At 49.9% G+C, this 22991-nt stretch overlaps 1 protein-coding gene across 1 annotated transcript in view; it reads right to left on the bottom strand.

The window, feature by feature from the left end:
* Window positions 1-22991, bottom strand: part of RIMS4 (regulating synaptic membrane exocytosis 4) — a 49181-nt gene that overhangs the window by 6734 nt on the left and 19456 nt on the right. The window contains exons 2-3 of the mRNA XM_084888750.1: window positions 10028-10166; window positions 187-299 (exon numbers count right to left, since the gene is read on the bottom strand). Coding sequence (XP_084744876.1) covers window positions 187-299; window positions 10028-10166 — 252 coding nt within the window. The remainder of the gene's footprint in view (window positions 1-186; window positions 300-10027; window positions 10167-22991) is intronic.

The following is a 22991-nucleotide window of genomic DNA, read 5'->3' as shown; positions in this document are numbered from 1 at the left end:
ATCGAGGACTCAGACCTTCCTGTCTGCTTAGGGTTAAATCCCTTCCTCTGGTCCCAGCCCCACATAACTCCCACCCCACATGCCCAGGCTCCAGCAAATGCAGTCAACACAGAGGGGAAGAAGGGGTGACGCAAGCCTTCCCATGGGGACCCCCCCCCACTTAGGAATAGATCTTGGGGCACTTACCCATCGGTGTGGTGGCCAGGGTCTGGCGGCCCACAAACTGCGCTGGCCCCATGCTGCCCAGGAAGTCACTGAACTGTGCATCCGATGCCAGGCAGACGCCCCCGTAGTTAAGGCTGTAAGAAGACAGGATGAGATAAAAACAGTTGTTCCCAGGGGCCAACCAAGGACTCAGATGACTCAGGTAGTCAACTCTGGAATGTCCCTCATGCCATGATGATTCTGTCCACATCCATCGCCCTGTCTCAGGCAGGCACATGCCCTGCCTCTCCCTCCCTTCCATCTCCGCAGCCCTAAGTTCTCCTGTACCGTCTCCTTATCTCTCCTCGCCCAGCCTTAGGTTCCACCTTTAGGAGATGGGTAAGGTGATACCTGCCTCTTGAGGGGGTTGTAGGCATGTCAGGAGATGGTGCTTGTCGGTGCCTGGCTCCTATGGTTTAAGGCCATGATACTCGGTGTGGTCCAGGGACCAGCATCACCTGAGAGCTCATTAGAAACAGAACTGGGCCCCTCTCCACACCCAGCTGCTGAATCAGAACCTGCCTTTTAACAGGATCCCAGAAGAGTCATTCGCACCTGACAGTTTGAGATCCATGGGCTGGACCTTGGAGGTCTGCATTCATTGCTGCTGCCCAAAGTTCATCCTGTTCCTTTGGGAACAAGATCTCAAATCTCCTTTGGGGAGCCCCTCCCCATGGTATTGATTCCCCCGGAGTGGAGCAGACCTGGCTCCAGAGGCTGGTGTGAGCTCATCCTGACCGATCCTTCCCTGGGTCAGTGACTGGCTCAAAGGCAGCTGTGTGGCCAATTCGGCCATAGGAACCTGGTTGGGAAGTTTCTTTGAACTGTAGGGAGTGAGTAGCTCTTTTCCCATCCTGAATGGGACTGGAGCCTCGGGCAGCTCTCTTGCTGCCACCTAGAGTCATCAAACTGGTGGCACTGCGTGAGCTCCCAGATCAAGTTCTGCCTGCCTGAAGCAAAAGCTACTTTTTTTTTTTTTTTTAAGTTACACAAATCAATAGTAATAACAACAACAATTATAATAATGTCCTTTGCTTAAGCCTATTTTCGTTAATTTTCTCTGAAAGGGGAGTAATAAAATTCCCATCTCCTAGGTCTGAGCCGTGTGAATGGCCTATTCTCGCAAAGGGCCTCAAACTACTAGCAACCTAGTCCTGGCTGCTCAGCTCTTCCTCAACCACGTGAGCTACCCTAGCATCATTCTAATACATCCGGTTTTTACTTAAGTTATCGGCAGAGTTGCTGTAGGATAATAATTTCACATTTTTATCCTGTGTGCTTCTCATTTTCATATATTTACATATGTATATATGCTTTACTGATTTTTAGAGAGAGGAAGGAAAATGGAGAGATGGAAACATCGATAGACTGCCTCCCGCAAGCCCCTTACTGTAGATCAAGCCCACAACCCGGGCATATGCCCTGACTGGGAATTGAACCAGTGACCTCTTAGTTTCTTGGTCAATGCTTAACCACTGAGTCAAAATGACTGGGCATAATTATCATGATTTCCTACTGATACCCTTTCCCCATCCAGGCTGTAGCCAGGAAACAAGACAGTCAGATTCCTGGCTTGTGAGCTACAAATCTAAAAAGAAACAGACTTAGAAGGATAGGTGCAAAGCTAGGCTGCCCTGCATCCAAACAAACAAGCAGACAAAAAGCCCAGCCTGGGAGAGCAAGGTCAGGGTGGGAGGGGAGGGCCAGGGAAGCGGGAGGGTCTTTGAGGAAGGCCTGGGTCCCCGAGCTGGGCTGGCGATCTGCAAATCTGAAAGCAGAGAGGACTGTGACAGTCCTTACTGGGTGGGGCTGAGCAAAGGGCGCAATGCTTTGCAGCAATGGCTGCCAGGTATCCTGTGACGTGAAGCTGTGAGACCCTCCGTGCCCCAGAGCGGAGCACCTGTTCCCGCTGCATCAAGAGAAGGCCAAACCGAGACAGAGGCCGAGTGGCATTTGAATCCATGCAGTTGGACTCCTGAATCTCTTAGCTCAACCATTATGCAACAGCATCAGAGAGAAAGTACGGGAAAAATAACGTAAATACCTGGGGACAGAAATGAGTACCTGTTATTCTTGCAAACCCAAAGACCCTCATTAACAGCACCACAGCTGAGACCCAGGCTCTCTCACTCCACACCCGTCTCTCTCTTTCCACTCCAACCTCCTGGCCATCTGAGGAAAGGGCTGGGGGCTCCAAAGGCCTGAAAAAAGTCAGTGCCGCTTAAACTCCAAGTCACCGAAGGGGCCCAGCCTCCCAAGCAGAGCCTGAAATTGAAAGTTTCCTCCAACATCGTCATTGTCGGCTCCTGGGTTCCTGGTGAGATTGTGAGCAGACAATGGGGAACTGGCAGGCCTGGTAATTAGCAGTAATTGTTTATAATATCTGGGCGGCTGCCTGATTTCCCATCCCAGGGTGCCTCGCCGGCTGCCAAGGAACCAAGCAGACGCCCCAGAAACCCTGGACGGGTTTGAACAGGTTAGCACGAGCTCCATGGGGCTGGAGGAAGGAAGAATACGGTGGTGGCAGGTCCCTGCTGGCCTGAGGGCCAGCTGCACTGGAGACCCCACTCCGCCTTGGGGTCTTCCAGGAGTGGGACGGAGGCAGTGCATGCAAAGGCAGACCTGCTCCTGCTCCTCCCAGCCAACTGCTGGCAAGCTGGTGGTGTGTCTGCACTTGAATCCTCTTATCTGCAAACAAGGCCACACCTACCTCATGGGCAGTGCGCAGCCATTCCATGGGTGGGTGCCGAAAATCTCTGCTCATTGGATCCATTTGCAAAGAGCGTGCTGAATTATTGCCACAGACATGCTACTACACAGACTATGCCTGGTGTGCAGTAGCAATCCAATAAATTTTTCCCTGCCACACCCTTCAGCTGGTCCCAAACTGGGAAAATATAGTGGTTGAGACTGGACTTTGGCACACTATAGACCCTGAATTCCAGTGCTGTGCACCCTCTCTGAGCGGTATGAAATGGGAATAAATTGCAATTGCCTTGCCGAGTTGTTGGGGAGAGGCAGTGAGATAATGCAGGCAAGGCTTTATCCAGGACCTGGCAAATGGAATAAAGGATTGAAATAATACTGTGGCCTGCTACCCAGACTGGAAGAGCCTCATCTCCCTCTTTGGCATTTTCCTGGCATTTCTGATCCCAGACCTCTTAGGAAGTGCAACATCTGGATGCCTGGGCCCAAGCCCGGGCCTGGGGTGGGGGGCGTGGGGGCTGCAGCAGGTGGGTCCTCCCGGAGGGACATGGCACACAGAGGCCTGAAACAGGATTGCAACCGGTTCTCTGCCGGCGTTTTATCTTGAGTTAATGGTGAAATGAGATTATCTGCATTTCAAATCCCGTTAGTTTTGTTTGAGGAGCTGAAACCCATTTGTCTTTTATTATTAATCTTCGACCTCTGTTTGGCCCTGGATTTTCCATGCTCTCCATGGTCAGAGAGGTAATCAAGTTATTGGGGCTTTGACTCTTCCAGATAGATCATCTGTCCCGATTGCATCTGAAGTTAAAAGGCTGCACAGCCTTCCTGGTTCGGAAAGGCTTGGGCGGTTTATGAGCTCTCTGTCCGTCCATTCACCACCTGTCCCACACGTCCACCGTCTGTCCACCTCCCCACAGGCTTGCTGAGCCTATCATGCAGTCAGTTCCACTATAACATGAAATATATTTTCCTAAAAATTACTCTGTCTGCCCAATCCTACAATAAAAATCAGAGAGCTTATGGGGAAAATGGGGTTATGGCACAACACCCAAATACTATGTCAGTATCACAGCCAAAAAAAGAAAGACAGGAACATAGTAAAAATGGTAGCACAGGCTTGTACATGTTGAAAGGTTAAGAAATGCAGAAATACTATGGTAAATATGGTGCTTTACTCTGAAGATGCCCTGAAGTTTGCTTGTGGAAATGAGTGTCAGAAGGACTGCAGCCTGGGAGTTAGTGTGAAGGGGAAGGACTATTTAAATGGACAGAAACACTGGGTGTGGATGGGATAACACATGGAAGCAGGTTATGTCTAAGGTATGTGTGTGTGTTGTGTTTTCCTACATGGAAGCAAACTTTCTGTGTTCACCTACTGTTTCTTGTGCATGAAGTCGTACCTGAGCAAAGGCAAAATGTGCGCTATGCTAAATCCTTCCCTAATATTTCAATTGTGTTGGAACAAATTCACATTTTCAAAACAAGCGTTGTAGCAGAATTCATTACAGGCCAGGATACACAGCTTCACCCAGTCCTGACTGCGGCTTCTCCAGCATTCAAGACAATTCCAAACCTGCCCGTCCCCTCTTCTCCCCACACCCTGCCTGCTATGAGAGTATGGCTCATGGGCACGAAGCCAGGGATTTTATTTATTTTAACTTAAAACTTTGTCCTGAGCCAAGCACAGATAGTACAAGGTTAGCAACATTAATGTGTTTCACTCTCATTTAACAACTCAATGGAAGTTAGGTACACATTACCAACATCCCTTTTACAGACGGGAAAAATCAAGTAACCCAACCAAGGGCTATGGCTAGTAAGTGGGAGACCCGAGGAGTCTGATCTAGAGTTCATCTTTTTGTTGTTGATGTTGTTATTAATCCTCACCCGAGGGTATTTTCCCATTGATTTTTAGAGAGACTGGAAGGTTTGGGGAGAGATATAGAGAGAATAAGACACCAACTGGCTGCTTCCTGCACATGCCCGATCAAGGTCGAGACTGCATCTGAGGGTATGTGCCCTTGACTGGCATTGAACTCAGGACCCTTCAGTAGCAAAGTCTCTGCTCACTGAGCAAAACCAGCCAGGGCTAGAGTTCATCTTCTTAACCAGTTTGCTATACTGTCACTATATGCCCTGAGGGGACCAGAGCTTTGCCCAGAGCAGAGTATAGGTATTTGCAGTCCAAACTTTGGGGTCAGGCAGGCCTGGATTTGAATCTTGACTCCCCACTCACTAGTTAAAACACACCTCTCAGAGCCTGGGTTTCCTTTTTGGTGAAGTAGAAATAAATACTATCTCTAGAGGTTCAGGGTAATGACAGGCTGCCCCCTCAGTACTGTTGTAGATATTATTATTTTTTAAATATATTTTATTGATTTTTTACAGAGAGGAAGGGAGAGAGATAGAGAGCCAGAAACATTGATGAGAGAGAAACATCGATCAGTTGCCTCCTGTACGCCCCCCACTGGGGATGTGCCCGCAACCAAGGTACGCACACTTGACCGGAATCGAACCCGGGACCCTTCGGTCCGAAGGCCGATGCTCTATCCACTGAGCCAACCCGGTTTCGGCCGTGTTGTAGATATTAATAAGAGAAACCCCTCAGGCATAGTCAAAGGCTCCTCAAACACTAGTGTTTACTAAGCCCTGCCTCCTAGCTCACAGCCACATCCAGACCTGGTTTGTCCTTCGGACTCCATGACTGTGCTAACTGCAGGTGGGGAAGGGGGTTCTGACAACCCACCCAGCCTCCTGGGTCTTTGGCGATTAGCAAACAGCCTTGGCAGGAATGAGCCTCTGAGCCCGGGGCCCAGGTGGCCCTGCCATCCGCTCACACTCTGCTTTCTAGAGCTGTGGGCACCGTGACCCAGACACCCAGGGAGCTGGATGCTGATGACCCAGACACCTCAGGACAACCAGAAGCAGAGGAAAGGAGCAGGAGGGGCGCTGGCAGCCAGTTCAGAGAGATTGTTACAGAGAGGATGCTGAGGCCCCGATTCTGTGTGATGAAGGAGACTGGGAAGGAGTGGGGAAAGTAAAATGTGTACATGCTTTCTCTCATGGTACCTACCCATCATTAAACAAAATCTGCAGTATACCATCTGTGGGCCAGGTCCCCTGGTGGGTAGGCACTGAACTCAGTGTCAAGGGGACAGACAGACACACATGTGACAATTACCACAGAGTGGTAGGTGCTGTGATGGAGGAAGAATGAACTAGAAGCTGCTGATACAGTCAGAGGAAGGGCAGACCATGCTGTTCCATTTCCCTGCCCACGCCCAGGGCAGACATTGCTAATCAACTTCAGCACACCTGCCAAGCCTGACTGGGCTCCAGAATCCTTCTCAACACAGCACTCCAGGGAGCCACTATCAATTAACTGGAGCTGGCACATGAGATGAAACTTATGTGCCAGTTCTTAGCTGAGGTCTGAAGGAGGGTGAGTCAGAGGATGCAGCGGGAATAGGGACAGGAAAGGGGGTGCGAGGAGGAGGGAGCAACGAATGAAAGACCTGGAGGTGAGACAGGGAAGGGTAAGAGGTTCAGGGTGCTGGAGTGGCAGCTCAAGGCTGGGGGCTGGGAGAGGCAGGCAGAGGCCGGAGGAAGTAAGGGTTGAGAGGCAGGCTGTGGAGTTCGAACCAAAGGAGGACTTGCAGGTGTCCAGGCAGAGGTGATAGGCTCCTCCCCAGGGGAAGGGATGGGGAGAAACGGATGGAATCGAGAGATAATTAGGAGTGAAAGAATAGAGCCCAATGATGGGTTGGATCTGGAGTGTGAGAGAAGGGGAGCCGTCTAGGAGAACAGCAGGTTTCTGGCTTGGCCAGCAGGACATGGTGCTGTGCTCTCAGGTAGGGGAGCAGACCGCTGACCCCCCAATGCCTCCTGGCCCTCACCACGTCACACTGACTTCTAACTGCAGCACATGCACTGGTCTGGCCCTGAGGACGGTCTCTGGCCTCCAGAGGCCCCAGTGTGCAGGAAAGGCACAGGGTGAACCAGAGTAGTCGTCAACTAGTAACTGATGAGTCTGAGTATGAATACTTCACTCCCTCGGCTCCTGCGGGTGCCTCTCAGGCTCATGCTCCTCACTGGCTCCGAGTCCACCCGAGGACTGGACTCGGGTTGCCCACGTGGCAGCTGGTGTCTCAAGGTGCAGTTATTACCGTCCCATCTCTCTCATGCGATCCTCCGCCATGGTTATCTGGAATCCCCTCCGATGACCTACCGGCACTCGAACCCATGTCTCGGGTCACGAGGAACCCAGTCACCAGGGAGTAACTCAGGATTCAGGGGGGTCCAGGGAGATACTGTTCTGCAGCCCTTTTTCAGAAGGTGTGAACCCTGTCCTTTTGGGGAGATGGGCCAGCTGGTGGGGGTGCTTGGCTGGTTGCTAAACCCACAGCCATTCCCTTCTACCTTTGACATTCACAACCTCATTTTTCAGTGGGGCAGAAAGAGGCTCAGAGAAAGAAAGCCCTTCCTAGCTTCAGGGATGAACCAGGATCAGTCCAACATACTGAGGCCTACGGAAGGAATGGATGGAGGGACTCGGGGCCCTTGATGGCATAATTTAGCCATCAAACCACCCTGGAATCACCTCTCTCCGGAAACAGATGCATCCATTACATAAGGGAAAGAGTCCAGTTTAATGGTTAAAGGGCAGACTCCAAATACCTAGATTTGGACCCCAGCATCTGAAGCCACTTTCTGGCTGTGTGACCGTGGGCAAGTTAATTAACCCCTCTTGGCTTCCATTTTCTTGTCTGTAAAATGGGGAGAGTAACAGTTCCAGTGTCACCAGGTTGCTCTGAGAACTGGAGGAGCCGTTTTGTGTAAAGGCTCTTAGCACAGTGTCTGCCCACAGCCAGTGCTCAGTACGTGTTCTCTAGTCTAGAGCATCACTGTTGAGCCAGTGCTGCTCCATCTTAATGTGCCCACGAACCCCCTGGGGGCCGTGTTAAATGCAGACTGACTCAGAGGCTCTGGGAGGGAGCCTGACAGGCCACATTTCCACTCGGCTTCCAGGGGACGCCAATGCTGAGGGGCCGTGTCCGGAACCGCGAGGGCCGAAGCCACTGTAACCCAGTACAGTATAATCTGGAGCCCAAGGATCTTCACTAACAGGCGGCCCAACCCACATGCACCCCTTTCCCAGCCCCAAGGCCTGGGTAGAATGCAACATTTCCCAAGTTCACAGTGCCTGTCCTCTGCAAGTTCTCACCACTGCCAGTTGCTTCATCAGAAGAAGGCAATTGTAAGTCCCCAATCCCATTTGCTGAAATGAAAATCCACATGGGAGCACCCCTGTGCCCACCTGCAGGAATACACACGCCCGGTGACCAAGTGGCTGGGGCAGACAGACCCAGAAGCGCCCAGGGCCGCAGGCTGGCAGGGCTGTTCAAGCGCCCTGGCTTCCTATAAGCCTCTGCTGGGCGGCAGGAGCTCAGGAGGAGGATGGTACACCCCCTCCTGTTTCAGAGTCTGGAATCTGGGTCCTGCCAGTGCCCAAAATACCTCCCGAAAAAGGAGGAGGCTAACCACAGCTCAAGGTCCCTACCTGTTCCTTCACCTTCCTTTTCTCGCCCAGGTGTTGAGCAGGCTGGCAGCACCTGGCTGAGCTCAGCCCCTCTCAGGCGGGCAAGACTCTGCCCTAGGCTGGACCCCACATCCTACAACCCACCCAATCCTACCTCAACTGGGCTCAAGACATGCGCCCCAAACCCCCTTTTAAAAAACACATATATTTTTATTGATTTCAGAGAGGAAGGGAGAGCGAGAGAGAAATAGAAATATTAATGATGAGAATCATTGATTGGCTGCCTCCTGCACGCCCTACTCTGGGGGATCAAGCCTGCAACCCAGGCATGTGCCCTGACCGGGAATCTGAACGTGACCCCTGGTTCATAGGTCGACACTCAACTCCTGAGCCATGCTGGCTGGGAATCTAAAATCTTTTAATAATTATAAAGCCAACATTTATCCTGTGCTAAGCACTTCATAGATATGATTTGTTCAGGGTGTATCCATTAAGATGCATCTGACCTTGAGGAACAAAACATCCAAATAACAGCAGCTATGTCAGCAACAATCATGACAACGAATAATAATCGCACTTGCTATGTGTCAGTCATTGTTCTAAGTGCTTTCACACACATTAGCTCACTTAGTCCTCACAACAATTTATTACCCTCCCACGCTGCTCCCCTTGGAGACAGGTGTGTGGCACCTCCGAGCCTCCATCTCCTGTTCTATGAAATGGGAGTAGGGGTTTGGCTTCCTGCTCACGGCACCGCACTGCCCTCCCGTGGCCTGGTCCTCTGACGAGATGTTTGCTGGCCTCCTGGTGTTTCTGCAGGCCAGGGGACATGTCCACGGCCACTAGGGTAAGTGGCAGAGCCAGGACTAGGACTCAAACCTCCTGACCCCCTGAAGCTCAGCAGGGACCCACTATTACCCAGCTGCCCAGAGTATCTTCCTCCAAGTTGTGCTGCCTTGCCAAGCTTCTCAGGTTAAAGAAAACATTTGTTCCCTTCTCCTCCTCCTCCTCCTCTCCCTTCCGCCGTCCTCCTCCTCTTCTCGCCCTCCGGAAAGTGTTTCTAGCGGGTGGGTGGAGCGGCAGCATCTGCCAAGGTGAGGCCATTCACAGAGGCCAGAGAGGCCCCGTTTAGGAGGGGCTGGAGGTGGGATGCTTTCAGCCAGCAGGAACCCCCAGCTGTAAGGCAGGGCCCAAAATTTCGGGGAGCCAAGGTGGAGGCTGAGCACTGTGGTATTCTCTTTATAAAAACGTACCCATTTAGTCTTCCTAAGGTCCCTTTAATGTCAGTATTTATCCTCATTTTACAGATGAGGAAACTGAGGCACAGAGAGATGACCCGACCAAGGTCACACAGCCAGTGATGGTGGAGCCAGGATTCAAATCTAGGCAGTCAGACACCGGAGTCTGCCTGTCCTCGGTCTTCTGCAGAGTTTCCTTGCTTCGTTGCCTCCCTTCTGAAGACAGGACAGCGTGGGAACCCTCAGCCAATGCCCCTCAAAGTCTGAGACCCTCCCGCCCCGTGCCAGGGAAGACTGAGAGCCAAGAGGCCTGGGGGCAAGCCGGGCGCACACTCACTTGCCCTCCGAGCCGTAGCTGTTCATGCTGTCCTCGATGGACTCATGGCTGGTTTGGCGCAGCGTCCGGCTGGGCATCTCCACCGCCAGGCCTGTCTCCGTGCTCCTCTGAATGGCCCCCTTCAGCCTCCGGCTGTCCCCTTGTTGGCAGAGAGGCAGGGTGGGAGAGGGCAGAGAGGCGAGACATCTGGTTAGCATTTCAGTGGCTGGTGGTGGCCAGCTTTGGACCCACCCCCAACCCATCAACCTCCTCCTGCCACTGGCCTCACCTGCACCCAGCCTCCAGGGGGCAGTCTCATTCATACCCACCCCATAATCAGTGTCACATGTGCTCTTTCTCTCTTTTTTAAAAAATATATTTCTATTGATGTTTAGAGAGGAAGGGAGAGGAATGGAAACATCAATGATGAGAGAGAATCATTGATTGGCTGCCTCCACACCCCCTACTGGGGATTGAGATCGCAACCCAGGCATGTGTCCTTGGCCGGAATGGAAACTGGGATCCTTCAGTCTGCAGGCAGACACTCTACCCACTGAGCTAAACCGGCTAGGGCACGTGTGTTGTCTTACCTAATAAATTAATTTACATGGACTGTCTCTCCCCTTTGAATTGGGAGTCATGTCTCCCCTGCAACCTTCTCCAAATCCTTTCTCCTCCTCTTCTTCTATGTATTGAGCACCTACTACGTGCTATCCTCTTGTCAACCCAGCACAACTGGCAGTTTGGATGGGATGCTGCTTTGTCGTCGGGGATGTCCTGTGAAGTGTAAAGGTCTAACGGTAACCTGGCCTCTACCCAGTGAATGCCAGGGGCACCCTGCAGTCCAGCGGGACAATCAGAAACGCCTCCAAGACATTGCAAAGCATCCCCTGGGGGCAACAGTCACCCTCGCTACAGGACCACTGATTCAGGCCACTGGCTCTGAAACCCGACTGCCCAGGTTCAAATCCTGGATCTTTCCCTCATCGGCTGTGAGGCTTTAGGCAAATTACTCAGCCTCTCTGTGCCACCATCTCCCCACCTGTAAAATGGGAGAACGACAAGGTTTTAATGAAGACAAGCCATCTCCTGCCCTGGCTATTCCCTCTCCTTGGGCGACCTCTGTCCCACAGCAGCTCAGTCCATGGCCTCCTCCACTCTGTGGTGGCATCTCACCCTAGCAGGGACCCTCCCGGACCACCTCCTGGCTTTCTCTGCCCTGTGGCCGTGCGGTGGCTTTCTTCCCGACTTTCTTCCAACACAAGGCGCATTCTTGATTGACTGGCCGGCTTTCCCCACAAAAAAGGTAAACTCCGGCCGAAACCGGTTTGGCTCAGTGGTAGAGCGTCGGTCTGTGGACTGAAAGGTCCCGGGTTCGATTCCAGTCAAGGGCATGTACCTTGGTTACAGGCACATCCCCGGTGGGGGGTGTGCAAGAGGCAGCTGGTCGATGTTTCTCTCTCGTCGACGTTTCTAGCTCTCTATCTCTCTCCCTTCTTCTCTGGAAAAAATCAATAAAATATATTTAAAACAAAAAAGGTAAACTCCGTAAGGGCACGGAACTTTGTTTTGTCCGCTGCCGAAGCCCCCGGGCTGAGAACAGGCCCGGCCACTGCAGGTGCACAGTTAAAGGTGAAGGAGGGTCGGCCTGAGAGTGGTCTCCACCCACCCACCCAGCGCCCCTGTGGAGATGCTCTGGCTCCCCCTGCTTCAACACCGAGGACACGCGCTCAGAGGTAGAGCCACATGCTCACATCTGTAGAGCCGGAAAGGGGGAGCCAGGGTTTCACCGGGGAGGGTCTGTTCGCTCTGTGCTCCACAGCCTGGTGGTCTCGGGGAGCTTCCCGTCAGCCACCACCCAGCGGGACTGTGGCTTTGTCTTCCGTGGGATCTGCCCCCCAGTCTGGGGTGAGCTGGCACACCTCAGGGGCTTCCCCATTGCTTGCTGACCCTCTGGGGGAAGCAGCACGCCCCAAACCCCACCATCCTGCGTGGAGAGGACAGGAGCGCTGGATCTGTGTACCCGGAGACTGGGCGGGACCAGGATGCCTGCCGCTGGCCTTCTCCAGCCTCCCTCCTCCCAGCTCAACCATGGTGCCCCTCTAACACTCTAACTCAGATACAGGAGCTCTGTGCGTGTTCTCAGAGTGTGCCCACATGTCTGTCTCCCACATGTATCTGTGTTATTCAGATATGGTGCACATATACTCAGAAAAACACAGTAACACACGCGCATACGCAGGAATATACGTGCAAAGACACGGTGTGTCTGAGTGCCCCTATTTGTGTTTCCGTGGGCTTCACGGACCTATCATGCTGTTTCTGAGGCCCCACACACACAGGCGCATACCCATATGCCAGGCAGAGGCCATCCCACTCGGGAAAGCACGCAGGGAAACTGCCACTGCATTTCTGCGTGTCACCCTGCGTGTTTCTGAACACTTCGGGAACCAACTGCCCTGTGTGCCAGTGCTGGGGACAGAGGGCGAGAGCGGTGTGGTGCCTGCCTCCGTGGAGCTCACGGTGCGGAGAGAGGCAGACATCAAACAGATGATCACATGGATTAATCACAAGTGTGTAAGGGCTCTGAAGACAAGTACAAGATGTAACGATAACACCCATTGTGGGGGGACCGGAAGGACGGGGGCTTACACTGATTACTTCATCCCTTGAGCAGTCACTTCAGATCCCTCCTTCTTGGGCCTCTGTGATCATGAGTTCTAGCAGGTTTCCTCCTGTCTCTGACCACTACGACCCTCCTGTATTTAGGGCCTCACCATTTTGTCTTTGGATTCTTTCTCTCCTCTCGATCCTCCCCCGGTTGATTTCATTCCCTTCCAGCAAAACGAGGACCGTCCTAGGTGAATCCTATGCCTCAGCTAGGTGAATCTATAGCCCTCAACTCTGTCAAGAGCAACACTTCCAACTGCACTATGGACATCACCACCTGGATGATGAGCAGGCTCCTTGGATGCAAGCTGGCCAAAGCCACACCCATCCCGGCTCCCACTTTCTCCATCAACTCCTTCCAGTGTGTGTTCCCAACCTGCCCAGTCACCTGGACTCAGGACCCCCAGGACCTCTCTGACCTTTCCCCTCTCCCATCAATACCAGGCCGTACAAAGTCTTTGCCCTTAATCTCTCTTACGTCTCTCCCATCTTATCCCTTTTCACAACCGACCAGCTTCAAGAACCTCAAGTCTAAACTATTTTAACAGCCTCCTAACTGCTCTCCCTGCTTCCACCCACCAAACACGCCATTAACAGATTAACTAACTTACGTTACCACCAAGCTATCCCACCCCAACTAATTCACTCTACACAAATAGTCACAAAAGTACACAAAGATGTGCACGAAGAAGTCCCCCACGGTATCATTTACACCGATGAAAATGCTGGAATTAACTGCCCACCGACAGGGGGCCAGTTTACAAAAGGAAACACCCCACAGGAGAACACTGTGCAGCTGTTAAAAAACAAGCATGCAGATCTACGTTTACAGTAACGAAAAGACTGCCTCGACACGCGAAGCAAAAAACAAAATACGACGTGGAATGGTATGTCAGACCTAAGGCTGCTTTTGGAAAGCTACGGAATATACGTATCTTTGTGTATAGACACAGAACACCAGACTCTTGATGGGGAATAGCTGTAGGGAGAAAGGTTTTTAGAGGGGAGGTGTGGAAGGTCATTTTGAAACATTTTCATTTAAGTATAAGATGATTGAGAAAAGTGCAGAAACCTTCAGTGTGTAGCTTGATGGATGTTCACAAACTAAACGTCCTCATGCAACCAGCACCCCAGTGGAGAATCAGAGCTTTACTAGGACCCGCAAAGCCCACTGGTGTGTCTTCCAGTCTCTGTGTTGCCCCACACGGTTAGCCACTGTCCTGATCTCCAACACCAGACACTAGTTTTGCCTGGGTTTGAACTCTATATACAAAGCATGGCCTTTTTGAGGGGGAGGGGAGCGTCTTCTGCTCAATCTTTGTGGATTATGAGATCCGTCCATATTGTTGGACGTAGTTGTAGGCTTATCACCGATGCTATGCAGTGTTCCATGGTATGAATATGCCACAATCTATGTATCTATTGTGCTGTTGATAGGCATTTGATTTTTCCCCCCAGTTTGGGTCTATCAAGAATAATGTTGCTAGCCCTAACTGGTTTGACTCACTGGATAGAGCATCAGACTTTCGACTGAAGGGTCCTAGGTCAGTTCCAGTCAAGGGCATATACCTCAGTTGCAGGCTCAATCCCCAGCCCGTAGGGAGGCAAAGAATCAATGTATCTCTCTCACATTGATGCTTCTCTCTGTCTCCTCCCCCCCCCCCCCTCCAGTCTCTCTAAAAATCAATGGAAAAATATCCTCAGGTGAGGATTAACAAAAACAACAAAAAGAGTAATGCTGTCGCCAAAACCAGTTTGACTCAGTGGATAGGGTCCCAGGTTCGATTCCGGTCAGGGGCATGTACCTTGGTTGCAGACACATCCCCAGTAGGGGGTGTGCAGGAGGCAGCTGATCGATGTTTCTCTCTCATCAATGTTTCTGGCTCTCTATCCCTCTCTCTTCCTCTCTGTAAAGAATCAATAAAATATATATTTTTTTAAAAAGAGTAATGCTGTTATAATTACTTTACTGCATGATCTGGTAAACACTTGTATCCAGGTCTCTTAGAACTATATGTAGGCCCTGGACAGTTTGGCTCAGTGGATAGAGTATCGGCCTGCAGACTGAAGGGTCCCAGATTCATTTCTGGCCAAGGGCATATGCCCAGATGGCAGGTTCAATCCTCAGTCAGGGGGCATGCAGGAGGCAGCTGATCAATGATTTTCCCTCATCATTGATGTTTCTATCTCCTCCTCTCCCTTCCTCTCTGAAATCAATAGAAATATATTTTAAAAATAACTAGTATATTTAGGAGTGGAATTGCTCCTACAAAGGGCAGGCATTCATTCAGCTTTAGCAGACATTGCCAAATCATTTTCCAAAGTAATTGTACCAATTTATACTCCAACCAGCACCCCGGGGGGACTTCCTCTTTTGTATGCTTCTATGTCTCTTGAAGTTTTAGAGGTAATGGATTAATTCTATAATGAAAATGAAGGTAAAATACAAATCCTATATAATTAAAGCCCAGTAACCGAACAATGGAAGGACCAGAATGATGGGTTGACCAGTCACTATGACGCACACTGACCACCAGGGGACAGATGCAGGAGCTGCCCCCTGGTGGTCAGTGTGCTACCACAGTGGGAGCACCACTCCGCTGATCTGGATGAGTGGCTGCCCCTGCTGCGAACCCTGGGTTGATGGGCCCTAGGCGCCTCCTCCTCCTCACTCCTTGCTGCCTCCTCCTCCAGACCACGGCACTGCTCCAGGCTCACAGAGCTGACCCTGGAGGCCGGGAGGCGGGTTCGTAGCAGCCACAGAACTGAGGCTTACTCTGCTGCCTCTCAATGCTATTGTCCCTGGGCCCAGCCCTGACCAGGTCCTCTGGAGAGGCAAGTACTCTGGCTTCATGGAGGATGCCGGATCAGAGAGCAGCCACTCAGAGGGTGGGTCCACACCCACTCGGCTGACCAGGATCAGCTGTGCTCCCGCAGCAGGCCAATCCCCACAGGCTACGACCCCACCAGTGCCCAAGTCCTGTGCACCGGGCCTCTAGTTTATAAATAAGTCACACCTTCAATCAAGCTATAATCCACTTAAAGCCTTGGAATGGCTTCCCACTGCCTGTCAAATTAGGTTCAACTTTTGCATCAAAGCTTCAAGACTCTCCGTTACCTGATTCCCTCCCCATTTGCTCCTGGTCTCCCTCAGCCTCCACACCCCAGCCCAGCTAGGCACCTCATCACTCACATCAGTAACTTCCTTATCCTGGTTTTCTCTCCTTTACTTTCCTAAGTCCCTCATCTTCCCAATCAAAATTCTAACCATCCTCCAGAGCTAAGTTTTAAATAACACTTATAATTATCGGGCACTCACCAAACTCTTGGGGCTTTTGTAAGGATTAAGTATAACAATCAGATAATGTAATAATATAATTCCAGTTAATCCTCAGGACGTCCAAGGCGGGGGGTGGTGCTCAGTAAGCACTCAACAAAGGCGGCTATTATGAAATTATTAATATTTTGCCAGATGCTATGCTAAGTGTTTGACATAGGCATCATCTCATTTGGTACATAAGACATATACTCACAATAAGTCATAAGATAACTATTACCTGATTTTGAAGGGTAATAAAATGAGGATCAGAAGGTTAAGTAACTTTCCCAAGGACACACTCAGCTACAAATGGCAGAGGAATTCAAGCCCAGGTCTTTCTGTTTCCAATAACCATATTTTTTACTGAATCAATTCACTTGGTTCCTCCACAGACTTCAAGTTCCATCTCTTCTACAAAGGCTTCCATGACCAAACTCCTTGAGCCCTAGTGGCCCTTTATCTTCACCTCTACGGGGGTCTCTATTCCCCCTTTACTTTAATTCAGCATGTGTGTGTTTTGGTGACCATTTGTGCACATTTCTTCTGGGTACACACCTAGGAGTGAACTGTTAGGTCATAGGCTGTGCATTTGAAATGCTTTTTAAGCCAAAACCGGTTTGACTCAGTGAATAGAGTGTCAGTCTGCGGACTGAAAGGTCCCAGGTTCAATTCCAGTCAAGGGCATGTACATTGGTTGAGGGCACATCCCCAATAGGGGGTGTGCAGGAGGCAGCTGGTCGATGTTTCTTTCTCATCGACATTTCTAGCTCTCTATCTCTCTCCTTTCCTCTCTGTGGAAAATCAATAAAATATTTTTTTTAAAAAAGAATGTTAAAAAAAAGAAAAGAAATGCTTTTTATAAGGATTAAGCATGATGTGGACTAAAGAGGTTAACACATTATATTATCTTTCAGCAGGAAGCAATATTCTGCAGAAATGAGGCTCAGGCCTGGAATATTTGGGGAAGAAAGATGGTGGAAAATCAGTTAACTGTCTACCTGATTCATATTTATCTTCTTCAAATGTAATATTTGTTAAATGTACAGAGGGCAGAGAGCACCCAGGACAGGAGAGAAAGGAGTGAAAAGGGCTGGCTCTGGCTGGTGTGGTTTGGTTGGTTGGTTGGGCATCATCCTGTACACCAAAAAGGTTGCGGGTTCAATCTCCAGTCAGGGCACGTGCAGGAGGCAACCGATCGCTGTTTCTCACATCAATGTTTCTCTCCCTCTCTTTTCCTTCCTGTCTCTAAAATTAATTTTAAAAAGGGCCTGGAACATTCAATAAATGCTGACTGTTATCATTAAACTGTTCAAAGATCAATGGTCAACTGCTCACTGGTATTATCTTTCATAATTTGTCATCATTTCATTGATTCTAATACATACGTTTTTCAATATCTCTAAAATTAAGATATGAATGACAGCTGATGGCAAGTCAGAGGTAAATTCTGACATGTTTTATTTCTCTTGGTGCTACATAGAATAAAGCTATCGCTTGCGATTGAATGTGGATTAGATACTATTACATGCAATAGCCACAGAGCCAGCCAGCCACAAGGGGAACTGTCCGTGGTGCTGACCATGAGCAGGAGACCAAGGCTTGTCTGGGGCAAGGGTGCAGCTCACAGGGAGGGGAGACCCCCCCAAAAAATAAGCAACCCCATCCCGTGCTTGTTATTAAACCACAATTCCTTTCCATTGGCTTGCTGATGCCTCAAAGTTCACCATTCCATATGGACAGGCATTTCCACTTACTAAGCTCAACCAGAGCCTATGATAGGTACTCGATTTACATTACTTCATTTAATCCTCACAACCACTCCTGTCTCCATTTTCAGAAGAGAACGCTGACTCAGGGAGATCAATAAGCCTGCCCAGTAAGTAAGAGCGCGATCTTGGTTCAGAGAAGATCAGAGTACCATTTGCCCTTTCGGCTGCTTTACATGAGGAAGGGCGGGGACGGTGAATTCCGCAGGCCTTCTTCCAAGAGGATTTGAAGGGTGAAAAGGGAGAAATCACAAAGAGGCAAAAATTAAATGGATGGGAGCAAGGGAGGCAAAGAGCCCTGGATAAGGATTTAAGGACAAAAGATGGGGAGAATCTGAAGATTTTGAGAGGATCAACTGAGTAACGTATACGAATGTACTTTGTAACTCTGCCCCTGGAAAACAATGTACTCTTATAGGTCCAATAAAATAAACATCTACTGAGCTCATTCCTTATGTCATGCTTTTCTTGGCATTGGGGATTTTATTAAGACACAGCCGTTGTCTTTCAGAAGCTTATTACAGGTAGGGAGGGGGGTGGGGGTGGGGAAGAATGAAACAGATAAATAATTACCATTCATTCAACAAACTCTAAGTGCCTATTACAGGCCTGTGCTGGGGACTTATAACAGATGGGTTAAACCCAGATCTTGCTGAAACCCCTGCCTGCCCTCCCCGCCCCCGTTTGTCAGGAGACAGACAAAGGGACAATTATGACAAGAGGTGTCATAATTACAACACAGGATGGTTCAAGAGCAGAGATATACACAGTATGGTAAGAGCAATAAGAAGAAATGAGCAAAAAAGCACTTCAAGTAGAGGGAGGGTGTGGATTACAAGTAGAATTATCTCAATAATGAATTAAAGTTTATTGCAAATATAATCATAATAAGATTTATTGTAGATGCAGGTATTACTTCTGGAAACTTACAACCGAGAACTATAGTGATAAGTGCAAAACATGAAGAGAGAAGGCAAAAATGTGGAACCAAAATGTAAGCTGAGCACAGAGTTCTGAATGCACAGTAAATGCATTCTGGGCAGCGGGAGGTCCTACGCCCAGCAGTGATGGTCAGGGGAAAGCCGTCTGCTCTATTCCATCTAGCATGGGAAGACTTTCTGAAGAAGGGGCGACTCAGCAATGATTGGAAGGAAGACAATTTACATCCCCACAATGGCCACCTTCCAAAGGAAACCATTGCCACCTGCATTTGGGAAAAGCTGAGCAAGCTCTGCGAGAAGTTGAGTTGTAGGCCAAAACAGAGTCTACAAGCACAGTACTAGTACTCAAGGCTTTCATGATCTGCCCCAAACCTACACGACAGGTCTGATGCCATGCACAAACCAGGTGTTCCATCCACACTGCATCACTCATCACTCACCACTCACCAACCACAGCCTACAGACTTCTCGCACTCACCAGAGGAAAGGTACAGAGGACAAGCCGTTTTCAGCACCGAGGCTGCTGGTAAAGCTGGCCTCCAGCAGTACACACCCTTTCTGCTCCCACTCAGCTCACCCCAATCCCATGACTCCCAAAACCCACAGTCCCTTCCTGCACTGCTCTGCAGGAGGGCAGCTAAGGGTGCCCACGAAGGCTTTCCAGGCAGAACCTCCCTGCACAACTGCCTCACACTCCTAGGACAGAAGTTCAACCTTTATTTGCAAACAGTTGAAACAAAGACCTCCGTTGAGTTGGCCTTGGCAGAGCTGCAGAGCAGCTGGGCGCCCTTGGCTAAGGATGCTTACTTCCCACTCCCTCAGATGCAGGCAGGGAAGGAACTTGCAAAGGTGCCTGGCACTCAGCAGGTACTCCATACCCATCCAGGAAACCAAAGCCTGCTATGCTTCCAAATCCCAGCTCTGCCGCTTCTCAACCTTTAACGTGCAAATGAGGCACCCAGGGAGCTTGTTAAAATACAGATTCAGATTCAGCAGGTGCCGGTGGGCTTGAGAGTCTGCATTTCTGACAACTCCTAGGACCGAGAAGCAGCCCATGCTGCCGGTCTGGGGCCCACTTTGAGTGGCAAGACTTCGGCCCATTTCACTCCCTCTTTTTCCCCCTGATTTCTCTACCTTTCTTGGTTATGCAATGAGCCTCTTGAGACGCTGATGAAAGCTATTTTCTCTTTCCTTAGAAAACTACCTGTCAGCACATACACACCATATGTTGCATAAAATTTCGAGGCTTGCAGTCCATGAGTCAAAAGCCTTTCCTCTGGACAGTCCTCCTGAAAAGATCAGGCAGGAGAGAATGGGGGTGCGGGGAGCCTCATCAGAGAGTTGAGGCTCCCGCGAATGGTCCCAGCTTCACTATGGGCTTCCTGTGTGACATCAGACAAATTCCTGCCCCTCTCTGAGCTTTTATTTCCCCACCGTGAGGGGACAGGATGAGATGATGATGACAAATACATTTCCTTATTCTTGCCAACTCTGGTAGCTGTTACCTAAAATACCCCATGTTAAGAATTCTTAGACTGTCTAGACTTGGCAGAAGAGGGTGCAGTGATTGATTGGTGATTCCTGTCATGGTCCCAGGAAAGGGGGGCGGGGCCTACTTAATTGGTGATGTCTGCCAAGGTCCCAGGCCTGGAGGGCCCTTCGAGCAGTGACATTCCACAGCTCATTTAGAGCCATCTCTGACTGGGGAAAGAGAAGTCGGTGCTTCTCCTCAAGGGGGCGGGACGGGATAATTCTTTAAGCTGCTGGCTTCTCAAACCTGCCACCCTGCAGCCCCCTTCGAGACCAGGTAGCAGAATCCCTGCTTCGTGGCAGAGGACAGCATGTCCTTGTGCTCCCGTCCTTGGCTATTTTTAGCTCCAAGGACAGAGGCTCAGACAGAAGCTGCAATACAAGAGGGCTGCCGCAGGCCCCCAGCCTCCTGAGGAAGGAGAGCCACCCACCGTCTCTTTGTTGGCAAGTTGCTCCATTGTTGGCCAAGTGAGAGTCAAGGCAAGCTATCAAGGAACAGGAGAAGGGAAGCGAGAATTTGCCTCACTTCCCGTGGGAATTCTTCTAGGGGTCTGTCCCCAATGTCCCCAGGCTGGCCAGTGTCCCTCCTTGGTACAACCCCAGACCCTCTGTCCTACCTCCCCACTACCCCTGTACCTGTTCATTCATGCACCCAGCCCACGTACACGTGCCGAATTTCGTACTAGTCCTGAGGACACAGCACCAAGCAAGACTAATGAGGGTCTTTGTCCACTGAGCCCTTCTAGGCTGGGACAGAGGAAAGACTGCACAATTCTGTAGTGATTGTGAGTTTCTCACCTTCCTATCTCCAACACTGAAGACCTGACCTGGCACAGAGGAGGGTTCCAGCATATATTTGTTGATTAAAAATCACATAAGACAAATTCTGGAATTTCAGGATCCTACAGGAACCTATCTCATTCATTCATTCATTCATTCATTCATTCATTCCCTCTCTCCCTCACCAAGTCTTTTCTTGAGCACTTCTATAGGTTAAGTACTCTGCTAACTTGAGTCTTTTCTTGAGCACTTCTATAGGTTAAGTACTCTGCTCTAGCTCCAGCAGAAAACAGCTAGAGCAGAAAACAAAGGAAGGGAAACAAAGTGCCCTCCTGAAGCTCCAATATAGAAGACATCCAAACCTTAAACCACACAAACAGAAAGATACAGAAGGTGCTGGAAGGTGAGTGGAAGGATGGGTGTTTTGTTTCTAAACAGAGATTAGGTAGGCCTCACAGTGATACATGGATAAAGACTTGAAGGAGGTAAAGGAACGAGCCAGGAAGATATCGGGGGGGGGGGGGGGGGGGGGGAGTTCTCCCAACTAGAGAGTGCACACTGACAGACCCTGCAGCGGCTTTATGTCTGTATGTTTGACAAACAACAAGGAAGCCAGGGCGGCTGGAGCAGAAGGACCAAGGGGAATGGTCTGAGGGGAACTTTGAGATGGTGTGGCAGGCAAGGAAGTACAGACTTTGGAAGGCAGACACACCTTGCATCAAGCCGGGCATACAGCAGATGGAAACAAAGGTGATGAGGAGGAAGATGATGATGCAAGCAGCTAGCATTCCCTGGATGTGACCACATGCCAGGTGCTATGCTACACAGCAATCATGGATTCATTCGTGCAGTCCTCACAACCATGAAGTAAGTCCTATGTAATCCCCCCTTTACAGAAAAGGAGGTGGCAGGGCTGGGACAGGAACGCTAGCAGTCTGGACCAGCCCACTGTCTTCCTGATCAGACCAGCCCTATTGCACATGCACCGTGGGTACCAGTTTCTTTCCCTCCCAGAGTTGTTAAACCATTTGGATTCTTTTTTTTTTTTTTGGGGGGGGGGATTTTTTTTAAAGCTGTTTTTCTTCATTTTAAAAATTCTGGTTTTCTCCAGAATAAAAAAACTGATGCACAATGATACAACTTGTACATAATTTCAAGAGTTTCAAGGTTATGAACTCAGGTCCTGAAAGTAATTGCTTTGCAAAGATTTGTAGCAAAAGCAAGAATTGTCACAATTGTCTAAAGTGGCAGAAGGGGAACACAGGCTCCTATAACACCAACTAAAACTACCTCTACAGTTCGTCCAGAGCCTCCAGAGCAGTGGTCGCCAACCTTTCGGACCTCCAGCTGGTGATTGCTGCGCGAGGGAGGCATCTGTAGATTCGTTGTACCTCATTTAAACCCCCCTTTAACCCAGCAAGGTGATTATTATTGTGCCCCTTTACAAATGAGGAAACTGGAGCACAGAGAGGTTGTGCGATTTGCCTATGATCACACAGCTGGTATTTGGCAGAGCTGGACTCCGCCTCAGATTTAGCTGACCTCAGACACCAGTCTCTATTCCAGACACTTCCCTCTGGATTCTCCCATTGTACCCTTGTATTTCCCCAGGGAGGGTTAGAAACTTACTCAAGATCTCATAGCTCTCAGCACATACAGAGATGGGTTCAGGACTGTGTTGCCCAATATATTAGCCACTAGCCACAGGTGACCACTTAAATTAATATTTTTTTAAAATAAAGAATTCGGTTCCTCAGTTGCACGAACCACATTTCAAGCGCTGAATAGTCCCATATGGCCATCACCACAGCAGTTCCTATGGAACGGCCCCGATCTAGAACTTGTCTCGACTCTGAACTCAGGGTTCTTCCAATGTCAGCGACTCCGAGAAATGAGATTTACATGAATAATGAGGTGGATGGAAGGGGAGACCGGAATAGGGCAGCTGAGGAGGGCACAAGAGAGCCAGCAAACTCAGA

This window comes from Pipistrellus hanaki (assembly GCF_964339955.1).
Source record: "Pipistrellus hanaki genome assembly, chromosome: 6".
Lineage (NCBI taxonomy): Eukaryota > Metazoa > Chordata > Mammalia > Chiroptera > Vespertilionidae > Pipistrellus > Pipistrellus hanaki.
The sequence above is the reverse complement of the archived record's forward strand: the minus strand, read 5'-3'. Positions and strand labels throughout refer to the sequence as shown.